This window comes from Scardinius erythrophthalmus (genome assembly GCF_964197995.2).
Source record: "Scardinius erythrophthalmus genome assembly, chromosome: 18".
In the NCBI taxonomy this organism is placed as follows: Eukaryota; Metazoa; Chordata; class Actinopteri; order Cypriniformes; family Leuciscidae; genus Scardinius; species Scardinius erythrophthalmus.
In genome coordinates, this window is record NC_138238.1 from 7772320 (window position 1) to 7787475 (window position 15156).

General features: G+C 35.2%; 1 protein-coding gene across 1 annotated transcript; it reads left to right on the forward strand.

Annotated features, from left to right (window-relative positions):
• The first annotated feature begins 1073 nt into the window (after positions 1-1073).
• On the forward strand, positions 1074-13002 carry pmp22b (peripheral myelin protein 22b). Its single transcript, XM_081393441.1, has 5 exons — positions 1074-1785; positions 2722-2816; positions 3041-3134; positions 8604-8744; positions 10858-13002. Exons 2-5 carry the CDS (start codon positions 2739-2741, stop codon positions 11016-11018), a joined length of 474 nt encoding a protein of 157 aa, XP_081249567.1. The 5' UTR covers positions 1074-1785; positions 2722-2738; the 3' UTR covers positions 11019-13002.
• Positions 13003-15156: the final 2154 nt, after the last annotated feature.

Below are 15156 nucleotides of genomic sequence, written 5' to 3' on the forward strand. Positions count from 1 at the left end.
AAAATAAAAAATAAAATAAAATAAATGACTTAAGCTTAACCGAAACATTAACTCATGGTAAAAGTTGAGGACATGAGGAATAACAGACACCTGTGAAAATTATAATGCAGTATTGCAGCTGAATTAAACTAAATTTCAAAAAAGGAATTATTAATTTACAAAAAGTGCACATATTTTTATAGATGCAAATGCAAAGTGTTGAACAGTACAGTTAAAATCTCAGCGGTCCCCTCTGATTGAGCAAAGGAAAGTCAGATATAATGGAAGACACAAGGCCCGTTTACACTCATGTCAAGCTTGCATTCCCCGTGTTATCTCTAGTTTGTGTAACTGGAACGCCAGAGCATTCCATAGTGCCACAGGGATTATTGCTCCTTGCCCGAGTCAATTGGTGATAAGCAAGAACAACAAGCCACTGTCACGCTGCTAGCAAAAAAAGTGTGGACTCTCACAGATACGCAACAATGCAGCATTTTGATCAGTTCAGTTCCCATCCTCATTTTCCATGGCCTGAACTTACCGAACAATCAACATCTACATCTGTCATCTCTTTATATTTGCTATGTATCTGTATATATGGGTAGATATATGTACCCTCAGGTACACAAAATGTTTTCCACAGCATGTCAACTATTAAAATAGCATGTAAACTCTAGGTAAATACTATGTAAACCAGCAGAGGTACTGTAGCGATGCCTTACGTACACCATAAAGAGCCTCAGACAACACAACTGACCCCTGATAAGACTGTGAAGTACGAGCCACAAATCATGTAGTCATTTAAACCTGACAAAGCAGTGAAAGAAAACCACCCTTACCACAACAAAAGGGTTTAAATAATTCTCAGTTGTCCATGGTTATTCCCTGATTATCTGAACACTCTATGAACTATCTCTCATATCAGGGAGAGCACTCAACACTCTTTCGGTATCTCTCTACCCGCTCTTTTTATTGACTTTATATTTGATGACTGATGAGAGAGGGGAAGGGAGGGGAATCTCTTGTAGAGGAATTCTGCACATTCCTGGAGGCCTCCCAAAGGCCAGGTAATGGGTATATACTCATTTTCACACAGACGGTATCAGGGAGAACTGAGAGTCACCATTTAACAAGTTTGTATCACTCATTCCTATAGCAACAACCGGAGAAAAAGAACATCCTGCAACTTCCCAATGAGACAAGAAAAAAAGCCTTGAAACTGTTTTTGTTAGATTATGAATAGCCACTTCTGAAAACATACAGTACAGAAAGTGGATAAGTTTATCTCTTTACCACAGGCTCTATTGCCTTATAAACAATATAGAGTTCAAAGTGATGATCAAACTGCAGTGATTATGCTATGATCATTTGTTAGTTTAACCATGACAAAGGATAAAGAGATTATTCCAGTTTAAAGTGATATCAGTCATATTCATAGGCTATATATAACTATAGCACCACTGTATAGGCTATTTTCTTCATCCACGTTGGTATCCATGAGAACCAAACACAGCTTCCCCGAGTGTGTATGACTAAGAGCCTGGTGGTTTTCCTGCGCTCTTACGCACAGTGTGTGCTGTGGATATTCTGTGGAGCTGTTACAGGGGCGCGCCCTGACGTAGCAACGCAGAAAAAGGGCGTAGTACTTCCATAATGAGACTCTTTAAAGCTGCTGCTCCATAAAGCATGTTAATCTAGTCGCAGGGATCTGGACTTTGGAAATACGCAGTGCTTTTGAAACGAGTGGCGCGACTGCATTTCAGCGTTTTCATCCATTTTTGTGGACTTACTTTCTCTTTGCTCGCAGTAAGTTGGATTTATATTACAGTACAAAAGTACGTTGACTGTTTATGAGTGTAAAAAGACCGGAGCGGATCAGAAGAAGACAGTTGCCTAATTCTTGCATTCGGGATAAATTAAGTCATTTTGGCGCTCTGGCTCATCCATAAGCTGATATCTAACTTTGTAGAGGGACACTGTGGTTGTTTTATTACTTACATCCATTAAAACAATCCGTTTTGCTCTTGTCAAATTCGTTGTGCCACTCTTTTGCGCCAAAATTGATGGTGAAAATGGTGTTGCCTATAAACTGCGTTCTGAGTAACTGCAATTGTCGGTCGATCTACATTCTAGTTCATAAATAGCCTGTAGAAAGTTTGGTTACACTTTATTTTAAGTTGACGTAGTTACATGCATGTAGTAATATTAATTAACTACATGTATTTACTATAGAGTTGAGGTTAGGGTTTGGTTTAGGGTTAGTTACTTGTAATTATGCATAATTTACTATTTCTACAGTAAGAACATGTAGTAACGTGTAACTACGTCACCTCAAAATAAAGTGTTACCGAAAGTTTTAATAAATCAGACAATACAAATACAACGTAATATTAACCTTGTATTTTTATTACAAGACGTAGGCTACCATGTAACAGTCAGCTTTTGATGCACTGGTTAAAACCAACTGGTTTTGATAATAAAAACACCTGTATATTATATTATATTATATTATATTATATTATATTATATTATATTATATTATATTTTATTATATTATAAACTCAAACTCCAATGACACATACAATAATATAATTTATTAATATTTTATTAATACAACTTTTACATATTTATCTATAATACCAACCTAAATCCAATAGCAAAAATAATGTTAAAGGACTATATTATAACTTTTAACTGGTCATTGATGTACTTTATCAATAAAATGTTCCGGTGTTTGTACAGAAACGTAAGGAAACATCATGCTGCTCCTCTTACTGGGAATCGTCGTCTTGCATGTGGCAGCACTGGTTCTGCTCTTCGTGTCCACTATAGTCAGTGTAAGTATCTATCCTGCAGTTTCTTTTATTTGATTAATACAGATCTATCTATCTATCTATCTATTTGATATTAAAATGAAAAATGATGTGATAGCTATTAATTATGCAATCATTTGATGTAATTATTAAAGTCGAAGAATGCCAATCACAGGCTAAAAGCAGCTGTAAGAGCATATTTTGGATGTTTAATCCGTGCTAATGAGTATTCTTGCATCCTCTAACAGGCATGGGTTGTTAACCCCAACAGCAGTTCAGACCTCTGGACAAACTGCACAATAATCAATAACGAGAACAAATGTGACCCTGCTGACACTGGAGGTAGGATCCTGCTAAAATCTTATATTTAAGAGTGAATGTATGATGAAACCAAACATTTAAGGTGCAGTGATATTCATTTCAAGCTTGGAAAAGGTCTGCTTCTCTGTCAAGGGTTAAAGAGACTGTCGCTATGTTACACATAGCAGGCTATTCACAGAGGGGTTGATCCTGGCATTACTGTCAAAGCCCCTTTGCCTGTTTACCACTCTGTATGGTGGGTGTGCCCACTCTGCCTCACACCTCAGTACTGCCATCTAGGGGTGAGAATGCAAGCATGCAGTTTTAACCCACAACAGACCCCTCTTAAACATCAGCTCAGGCAGACTGTATAAATAGTCTGGTTGCCGGTGCTGAGCTCGGGCCCCTTGTTTGGGAGTGGAGAGTGCTGGGTTGCAAAGAGGTTTGAGAGCTTTTGGGGTGGGGCAGAGGTAGAGCATTTGAAGCAGCTTAGATTTAGACTGATCCGTGTGATGGCGTAGCATCAGAGAGCCGTAGGCCGAACATGGTGTGATTTGAGTCACGTCCACGAATCAAAATGCAAGCGACGGGGTGTTTAACAATAAGAGAATGAAGGCAATTTGAAAGAGAGAGTGTATTAACCAAGTTTTCAGGTAAAATACAAACTAAAGTTGCCATTTTTGAGTTAATCTTGCCATAAAACATGTATATAAAATATGTTATATAATATTCGCTTCTAAATCATAAAACGTTCTGTACATTCCCAATCAGTTCTCTGTTACACCGTTGGCTGTTCTCGGAGGGTGAGATGATGTCATAGTTTTTGAGCGAGAAACGCCTCTCTGTGCACTTTGGAAATGAGGCGGGACCAGAATGCTTTGCTGTGTTATTTCATAGCTCTCGGTCAGTTGGCGTAGCACCTATAATGTGCTGTGTTTGTTTAGGGTGTGGTGTGGTGCGGGGTGGGCACATTCTGAAGGGCTTTTCTGTCCTGCTCTCCTGCATGCGCTCGCTCACGTGCCGGAAAAACGTTTTTATTTAAAAGTTTGCACTTTGTAGTTACTTCTTAAGGTGGTTTTTGACGGTCATCTCTAGGCTGTAATGAGGGTCTTAGAGGGGTTTTATTGGTACATGACTAGCAATGTCTTTTAATTAGATGACATTTAACTTGCACACAAACAACAGCAGTTAAAATGTGAACCTTTATGTACTGAGACTGTAGACTTTAACATTGTTTAACATTGTTACAAAATGATGTTTCTATTTTAAATAAATGCTGTTCTTTTGAACTTTCCATTTATCAAAGAATTCTGAAAAAACATATCACAGTTTCAACAAAAAAATGTTAAGCAGCTAACTGTTTTCCAACACTGATAATAATAAGAAATGTTTTTGAGCAGCAAATCAGCATATTAGAATGATTTCTGAAGGATCATGTGACATTGAAGAGTAGAGTAATGATGCTGAAAATTCAGCTCTGTCATCACAGGAATAAAATAAATGCTAAAATATATTAAAATAGAAAACGGATATATTAATCTTTCACAATATTACTGTTTTTACTGTATTTTTGATCAAATAAATGCAGTATTGGTGAGCATAAGAGACTTATTTTAAAAACATTTTTAAAAAACAGTAGTGTATGTCAGTCACTGTAATATTTATATTCATAAATGTTTTAGGTAACACATTTAAAAAGGTACATGCCAACATTAGGTAACAGAGTAGTTTGCATGGAACATATTTTTACAGGATTTATTAATCTAAATACGGTAAAAACATTTTTAATATTAAAAGTTGTATTTTGTATTAGGGGAAAAAAAATAGCTAACCCAAACCTACTTTTCTTTGCTCGAATTCTTCACATCTCTAGTAATTAAGACAAAAATAATTGCCCTTCTGTATGTACTGTATAAGATGTTGGTGGTGAATCAAAATGGAAAATGTTCTTCTTACTATTACATAGGACAATACACAAACATACTGTGCTTCAGTGCTAAAAGTGTAATGCGAAACAATCCCTGCAGGGTTAGGGACAAATCAATGGGGTTAAATTGAACCTGAGCTCAAAACAAGCAATCAAACCAAGCACGAAACCACCCTAAGATTACCTGAATGTTTTTTTTTTTTTACACCGGGAGTGATGCGGAACAGCTGGCATGGCGAAGCTACTCAACACTGGCAGCTAAAGCATGCGTGAAATCCTATTCATCATCCTGATATAGAGAACTGTTTCATGGACCAAACCGGGGTAAAGGCAGTCTAGTATTAGTGCACATACTCGCACCCCTGTGTTATGTTTCCCCGGTGCATATTTATCATCTGTTAAGCCACATTATTCACACCCAGGACCATACGTACCCCTCTAAATGCAAACACAAGGCCTCCGCTTTCCAAAAACGATACCTTCTGTCCTGAAATACACTTCCCCGCATGACTGCTGACAGAAATACACAGGGTGTTGTCAAGCACAAAATGAGTACAGCTGAAAAAAAAAATTCAGGAAACTGCAAATGTTTACTTCTTGTGAGGATAGATAAACTTAGTAACAGTGAGTAAACGGACTGTATGAGGGGATGTGCTTCTATTTTTACTCTATTGTTGAGAGATAATTGAGAGATTTATTGTATCATTTGTATTGTGTGGGTGCAGTATAGCCCCTGAATGCAAACACACATAGCAGCAGAACCTTGTATTATTTATGGATGCAAACTAGAATAGTCTCTTCGTATGGCCTCTGATGAGATGTTCTAAATACAAATGGCATTTCCACAATTGTTTCCATTCTGAGATATTTACAAGCTCAAAAACGTTTTACGATTGTGCAGTTAATGAGATCATTGCTAGAAAGTCTTCCCAACAAAAGTGAAAAGATGACGATCTTGTTTATGATCTTGAGTATTCCAGATTTTCCAGGACTTGATCAAGTTTTTCTATATTCTTTTCCTGGTTGTAATCAATGTGATATTGTACATTGTGTGTCTGAGGGTCTCAGGCTATGTTTACACTAGTGCTCAATTCCGATTTATTGCTCAGATTATTATTATTATTTTTTTTTTTTGTATAGCTGTTGTTTTAAATGTGGCCAATATCAGATTCCAGTGTGAACATATCATGAAACGCAAAAGAACGATAAAAAGACGTCATTTGAAAGTTAAAACTCGAAGGACATTAAAGGTGCATTAAGCAACTTTTCATGTTAAAAATACCCGTTTTTCTAACCCATACATGCTTAAACAATTGCCTGATGGGCTGAATGAGCCCTTCTATGATCTCTGCGATTGCCTCTAAAATCCTGTACAGTAAAATAAATAAGAGGGATTCGGGACGGAATCCACGGGGCGTGACGTCATGCGCGTTCACGCTCACCTGGCTATGTCTGGCAGGTTTGTGTATTCGCCGCCATTATCCGCATCAGCGAAGACAACTCAAGCGACTTTGGCAAAAGTAGAAGATGGATTTAAAGAGACCGGCTTCTAGTTCATCCCAAACCCCAACGCAAACTCCACGTAACCGCGTGCACAACTCTGGTTGCAGTTTCGCGTGTCGCCAGAAGGGGGCATAGTTCTGCAAAAACTCAGAGACTTGCGCAATGCACCTTTAAAGTAAACGGTTACGCGATTATTTATAGTGTGACCTGCCGCCAAATCCAGCGAATTAATGCGTAGGCATTGGCAATATAAAATACAAAGACGAAGGAAATGCGAAAAAAGGGGGCCGATTTTTTTACATTTATGATACGAGCCCTTGTTTTTTGCTTGAATGTTCTGTCACTGTATGACACACAATTGAGCTCTATGAGCTCTGACACGTCACCGTCCTTCACTGACTACCTTTCTTGATAACTTCGGATAAGTAAAGTCTTTGAAGTGACTCCCATGAGCGCAGAATTGTGACGAATGTTGCTGTAGAGTGACGTAAAAGTCGCATGAATTCCTTTACGACTGTTCAGACTGAGGTCGCATTGCAAAACATCCGACCTGTATCGGATTAGGGTCTTAAAATTATTATTATTTTTCTGCAGCCTGAACCTAGTCTTATTTTGCGTTAGACTCTAGTAGAGGATCTGGTTGTTCTCAAGGCTATAGTATTGGCTCTGATTTAGTTTTAATCTGTAGTAGGCTGATCTTGACAGTTCTAGTGGCTATAAGGGGAGCGGCAGACACAGCTGAACATGAGAGGAGAGAGAGAAAGAGAGAGAGAAAGAGAGAGAGAAAGGGGGGGGGGGGTAGAAACATGATGCTACAGGAACGACCCTTGGATAAGAAATAGACATGCTGGACAACCCATGCATTCCACTTATTACTGCTTGGGCTCGGAAGAGGTAGAGACTGAGATAGAAAAAGATCAACTACGCATCTCCTACATTATCAGAGTAATGCCATAGAAGAACCATTTTTGGTTCCTCAAACAACCTTTTAGTGATTTTTTTTTTTTTTTAAAACAACCATTTTCTTAATGTCAAGAGCATTTTAATAATCCAAAGAACAATACCCCTTTCTTCAAAATATCCTCATGACATGAGGCTCATGTTCAGCATGCAGGTTTGAAATTAAACTAGTGAGTAAATAAATACTGACAGATTTTACATGTTAGATGAACTATCCCTTTAAAACTCGACTGAGGATAGCAATTCTAAAACAGAAACAATTGTTTGTACATAATGGGACATTCCAAAGCCAGAATACACGCTAAACATTAAACTAAAACATCTGCCACATCATTCTTCATCAATCTCAAACTCACACAAACCAGTCTCAAAGCATGCCAAGAACTTAATGTCCAAAGCTATTGTCTTGCAAATCAGTCTACACTACGTTTTTTAAAGTTTGCAGTCAGTAAGGTTTTATTTTTAAAGAAAGAAAGAAATGTTTCCTGCTATTCTGAAAATACTAATGCAAACATTTACCTTCTGCTGTCCACACTTATAAAAGGGTGGAATGGCTCTAACGCAGGATAAAAATGACATACGGGAGGCTTTTAAAGCCATCAAATGTAGGTAATATAGAGTTAATGGAGCTCCTTGTAAGCTGCCGTGTTTTGGCCCTGCATGGGACGTCAAGAAAGGATCGATATTAGGTGCTGGTAACCTGCTAAGAGCTTTTAGGAACAGAAACCTCATTATGTTTTAGCACAAATGCATTAAGGGTTCCTGGATTCGCCAGTGCTCTTGAAACAACCATCAAAACTTAATTGTATCTTATTGGCAACAAGAAGAATTCATTATGAACTGATAATTGGTGTTTTTTTTTGCAGACTCACCTCTGTCTTTATCAATTATACATATCTCCAGTTGCACGCCAATGTAAAAGTGCAACTCTGCTGTGATCGATCGAGAAAAGCAGATGAGAAAAGAGATAACGACCCGCTTAATGCCCATTCGTGTTCATTTTAAATGACCATCTCCTTCTCAAGAGCGAATGTTTTTATTTCTGCAAAGCTCGATCTGCCCTAAGTGGATTCAGGAATAAGTAAATGCACTAATGTTTTGAAATGCTTTCTGTTTTTCAGTTTGGATCCAAGCAGTCCAAGCCCTCATGATCCTGTCAATCATCTTCAGCTTCCTGTCTCTCTTCCTGTTCTTCTGCCAGCTCTTTACACTTCAGAAGGGTGGACGCTTCTTCCTCACCGGAGCATTCCAGATCTTGGCTAGTGAGTATCGAGACGTCATGTGAACAATGCAATGGATCAACTTGGTTGTTTGCAGATGCTAATGAGGTTGACATAGCATGCTGACACACTCATGCAGTGTTAATGGACCCAAGGTGCTCGCAGTAGAAACAAAGGAGAATTAATATTTGTATAGGCTTTTGAGCTAGTTGGCTCAGGTGATCTGAGATCAATTAGCATTTATTAATAAAAGATCATCATGACATCGACTGATCTCCTCTGTTCCTATGGAGGTGTATCTGCTTTCATTCGGCTAGATGAAAAGACCTTTGGCCTTAGTCTTGTTACTCTAATGAGTCCTGTCAACTCTCATTAAGCCACAGACGGCCCAGGAAACCCTTTAATGCGCTCAGCCGCGGTTGCAGGCAAACTTCCTGCAGATAATTTAGTTATGATTTCTTGAGATTAAATAATGCAGCACGCAGAGTTATAAATAGGCGAGGCCACCGAAACAAACCGTTTCTCTTCATTTATGGTAAACAATACGCGTAAAATATAAGATACGGGAAGTAAAGTAATTTACTGCAGCTAATGTAAAATGATAGCTCTCCTTAGAAATGTCTCTTTGAGATGTAATGAATATGGAATATTATTAGAAATCGTTACTGTTCCTGGATAATGAAAAGCTCTGTAGGCGAGATGAATGCTTGATCTTTCAGTACGTACTGAAACCGAGGGCTTTTAAAGTTCATATCTGCGACTCTCATCAGAGAGGATGGACGCTAATTGAAAGCTAAATGTCAGAGGGGAGCCGAGGGTGTAACAGCACAAAGCCAGACAGTTGCAGGTGCCCACTGAGTTGGCACAGGACACACAGCCGCTGCCACAAGATGAAATGTCAAGACTGGCACTCTGAAGGTGGTCTGTGGTCCGCCTGGCATAAAAGAACGTCCTGAAAGTGCCTTGTCATGTTTCCTTCCTCTCATGCAGACTTCATAGTCAAGACTAGGCCAAAATTAGTTGGAGGACTGTTACTCAGTAAATATTGTGCGAGTTTCTTTGTTATTGTTGTACACAAGAATACAAAGACGTCATTCTCAATTACAACCACGGCTGTACACAGAGGCCAAAATACTTGCTTCTCCTTTTTTTGACCAGTTAAACTGAAGAATCGTGCTTTTCGTTTATAAATGCTCTGCTTCTTTAAAAGTAACGGTGATGCCCAGCATCGTTGATTTGATTGGCCATCTCAGTCATTTTGACATTGAAGAGCGCTGATCAGCTTAGATGAGAAAGTTAGTTCAAAGTAGCTTCAAAATAAAGTTATTATTAGGCAATTATTTCACAACTTTTATTATATACCTTAGAAAAATACAGAGGTACTGAGGAACCTCAGTGGGGGCCATGATTACAACACACATTATTGGATATTTAATGTAATATCCTGACCATAAAAGTGTTCCCAACGTTTTTCCCAATTTTTTTCAAGAAATACTTTAATTTATGAAAGAAGCATTAAAAAAAAATATATATATATATATATATATATATATATATATATATATATATATATATATATATATATATATATATATATATATATATATATTTAAATAAATGCTTTTTTTTTACTTTTTATTCATCATAGAATCCTGAAAAACATGGTTTCCAAAAAAATATTTTACATAAATATTTTTTGATAATAATAAAAAATGTTTTTTGAGCTGCAAATCAGCATATTAGAATGATTTCTGAAGGATCATGTGACTGAAGACTAGAGTAATGATGCTGGAAATTCAGCTGGAATAAATTGCTTTTTAAAATGTTATTTTAATTTGTTTATTACTGTATTTTTTATCAAATAAAATGTCTTTCAAAAACATTTTTTTTTTTTTTTTTTTTTTTTTTTTACAAAGCCAAAACTTTCCAGAGATTCTTTATTATTACTATTTTCTACAGCTTGTAGTGAAGTCATAAAAAGCATGAAATAGCATAAATGGAAGTGTGGAAATTATGTAATGACCAAAAATACGTATATATTTAAATAATGTTTAACGACCTTGGAATTCCCAAATAATATGATTTTTATAGGGTAACATCAGTCTTTTTTTGCATTTCCAGACAGTTAATTTTTCTTGTCTTCCTCCCTCCCCAGGTCTTTTCGTCATGAGTGGAGCTATCATTTATACGGTAATGAACCACATGTGGGTCCCCACGGCAGAGTCCTATGGCTTTTCCTACATCTTGGCCTGGGTAGCCTTCCCTCTGGCATTCATAAGCGGGTTAATCTACGTCATCTTGAGAAAGCGAGAGTGAGGTGGCACTGTCCTCTCATGGCCGCTACATGGAAATACAGCTTCGAAGCCAAAGTATCGCACTTCATCCACAGAGAAGTGAAATCACACAGTATCTTCACCCGGGGGTCAGTCAAAATCAACCCCACTGCCACCCCGAAAAGACATATTCAATACCGTCATCATTTGAAGATGTATATAGTATCTATGGTTTAAAACCTATTTATAACACTTTTTACATATATGTACATAGTATTATATGTTTGCTCTGTTGACAAAGTACCTCTTTTAGCTAATAAGTGCCTAGAGCGTGTTTGTCGCAGAAACGTGCATCATTAGCCATAATGTGTGTTTGTGTCTTTTTTTTTTTTCTTTCCTTATACGGCCAAAAAATACTTATAAAAGGTTTTCGATGTATTTTAACCAAAGTGCATGTGTTAAATTATAGGGAAAGTGAAATGAAGTGTTTTCAATGAAGATGCATTGAGAATTATAGATGAAGTAACTAAACTACCATGATTAGATCGGATAGCTTTTTTTAAAAATAGTTTTTCTTTGTTTTCCAACAAAAAATGGTGCTATGTATTTACCATTCCTTTAACTAATAGCCATTTAGCCTTTATTTAGAAGGACATAACATGAATGAAAGTCAAAATCAAAATGCCATTGAATATATTGTGCTTGTGCCTATAACACAATGCTGTATATACAGTACTCACCAAAAAAAGGTTCATTTTATAATAAAACAAAGAAAATGTGTTCTGAGTAACACTGGGTTATTAGTTTAGTTTTGGGAGATTGTGATGGAGGAACTATTGATTTTAGTTGGATTTAGTTACTTTTAAGAGCAGTATTAGCAGCAGGATTTGAGAAAGGTAGTAAATCATTTTAATAAATGTTGCTTAGATGTTACATTCAAATCCAAATACAATTCAGATGTACAACGTTTGATGGGTTTGATCACATGTTACCTGTTAGTACAATTGAGGCATACATGATTAAATAGTTGAGGCAAACGCCTTTCATATTCAAATCAGATGAGCATAAATATATAAAATAAAATGAAGGGACATTAAATAATTCAAGCATCAGAATGACAGCTCACAGTCCTCTTGTATATTACGCAATGTATCCGGAAAAACATTTAAAAGCATCGAAGTGGCAGTTTTGTTAGGTAAACTGACCACTGATCACATGATGGCGGATAGATCGTAACACCTGCATGCATTGGAAACATTTTTCAATACTTGAAATATAACAAGCTGCAACGTCTACCATCTTGAGATGCTTTGTTTCTACTCACAGTAATTCTCAACGTACTGTAATAGCATGTGATTGTATTTAACAACTCATTACTTACAGTTAAAGGCCCTATTCTGAGGACCATGTATTAGATTACTTCTCCTGCAACACCAAAAACAATAAATGTTATGATGAACGGAACATGTTGCCTGTTTTCATGGATGTAGTGATGAATGTCTAACTAAATCCCATTCTGCTTTTTTTTTTTTCTCTGTGACTGAACAACCAACCTTTATGCTGCAGTAGAATAATTTCTTTTAGCAGCAATAAAACTTGTGTGTAAAGGGATTTCTGTATGTAGTGATGGATAATCCCCTTTAAAATATCAATATATAATCAACATGTGGTCTGTTCTGACATGGGACCAGCACTAGAAAAATGTTGCATGTGCTCATTTCCCAACATTAACACATTTTAGACTGCAATTGTTACTTGACATTGTAAGACTTAAACCTGAAGAAGAAGAAACAACAACTGAATAGTGTTGAATTAATTTGATCTGGCTAAAGAGTGTGATGTTATTTGTATTTAATTTAATTTCTGAAAACACCTGTACTGTAAGTTGTCTGAAGGAGTGTGAGCTCTGATGAAGACTGTTCATTCACAAGAACCCAACTCTTTGCCTCTGACTCGCCTCTCTTATCAAAGCTTGTGTTTGTGTGTTTATTAAAAGCTATTAAAAAGAAATACTGCTTGAAAGAAAACTGTCTCTCTTTTTACTTAATTCCTGCGAAAATGCTAATTAATTAAAAAAGTTTGCATTTGTATGAGAAGCAGTGGTGGGTTGTGACCCAGAAATGGCTCTGATAGCACAATGGCAAAAAATGCAAATAATAAAATAAAAATAATAAACAAAAATAATGGTTAATAATAATATTATATATATATATATATATATATATATATATATATATATATATATATATATATATATATATATATATATGAAGAGTTCAGATGCAAAAGCCTCTAAGTGCCGTCTGAAATTTTCTTCTAGAATGATCATTTTTATCAAGCTCGTATATTTAAGTTCAATAATTTCACTTAAATGGCAATGCAAATTACCTATTAATTGTCATTTAAGTGAAATTATTGAACTTAAATATACAAGATTTATAAAAATGATCATTCTAGAAGAAAATTTCAGATGGCACTTAGAGGCTTTTGCATCTGAACTCTTCATATATATATATATATATATATATATATATATATATATATATATATATATATATATATATATATATATATATATATATATATATATATATTAGGGCTGTCAAAAGATTAATCGCGATTAATCGCATCCAAAATAAAAGTTTGTTTAAATAATATATGTGTGTGTACTGTGTATAATTAAATTTGTATATATAAATACACACGCATGCTTGTATATATTTAAGAAAAATGTGTAATTTATATATAAAAAAATTATATTTATATATAATATAAATTATATATACGATATATGTACGCAAATATTTCTTAAATATATACATGCATGTGTGTGTATTTATATGTACAAAATAATCATACACAGTACACACACATATATTATGTAAACACAAATTTTGTGTAAACTTTTGTTTTGGATGCGATTAATCGCGATGAATCTTTTGACAGCCCTAATATATATATATATATATATATATATATATATATATATATATATATATATATATATATATATATATATATATATATATATATATATATATATATATATATATATATGAAGAGTTCAGATGCAAAAGCCTCTAAGTGCCATTTGAAATTTTCTTCTAGAATGATCATTTTTATCAAGCTCGTATATTTAAGTTCAATAATTTCACTTAAATGGCAATGCAAATTACCTATTAATTGTCATTTAAGTGAAATTACTTAACTTAAATAAATGAGCTTGATAAAAATGATCATTCTAGAAGAAAATTTCAGATGGCACTTAGAGGCTTTTGCATCTGAACTCTTCATATATATATATACATATATATACATATATATATATATATATATATATATATATATATATATATATATATATATATATATATATATATACACACATATATATATACACACACATATATATATAGCCTATATAAAATCAATAGTTAAGCATATTCATGGCATTGTAATCTTGTAAATTCTGGGAAACCAGCTGAGAGCCACTGATGTTAACAAAAAGAAAAGCTAGAAAATACTGCCACACAGTGATGCAATTTAAATAGTGCAGCTTAATATGTGACAAAATATGAAGATTGCAATCCATTAAATTAATTCCCTTTTAAGCAGCATGGCAGTTAATACATGCTATGTTTGACAATGATTTCTAAGGGCATATTTTAAGCTTTATGACTGCACTTTTTTTTTTTGTTTACAAACCTATTCTTTGTAGTGCCATATTTAAACTTTTTAGTGCCATATTCAAATTCTGAGACACATATCTGATAGCTACAGGTCCCAAACACTAAACTCATCACTAGATAGAACAGAATATTATGAACTAAGTCAAATGTTAAATCAAATAAATTTGGAATTGTGGATATTTCCCATCATATTGTGAATGTTTTTCTTCTTCAAAGCACTGCTGCCCTCTAGTGAGATTCAAGATAACTTTGCAAGATAACTTGCAATAAACTTTTAACACAAATAGATCTAACAAAAAAAGAGTTAAAGGCTAAAAGAGTTTAAGAACAAAACAGATTTAGGAAAAGAGGCCCGAGAAAGAAAATGTTACAGACCATTTCACAAGGTGTCACAGTCCATTTAATCCAATTATACCGTTCATGAAATCATCAGCAAAGGAATCATCAGTCTTCATTTAGCTGGGCTTTGTTTGCTAGGTTAGTTTTTCACGT

Coding starts and splice junctions, on each gene's coding strand:
- pmp22b (XM_081393441.1), top strand. CDS start 2,739: ATGCTGCTCCTCTTACTGGGAATCGTCGTCTTGCATGTGGCAGCACTG. Junction 2,817..3,040: donor TCGTGTCCACTATAGTCAGT/GTAAGTATCTAT, acceptor ATCCTCTAACAG/GCATGGGTTGTTAACCCCAA. Junction 8,745..10,857: donor AGCATTCCAGATCTTGGCTA/GTGAGTATCGAG, acceptor CTCCCTCCCCAG/GTCTTTTCGTCATGAGTGGA.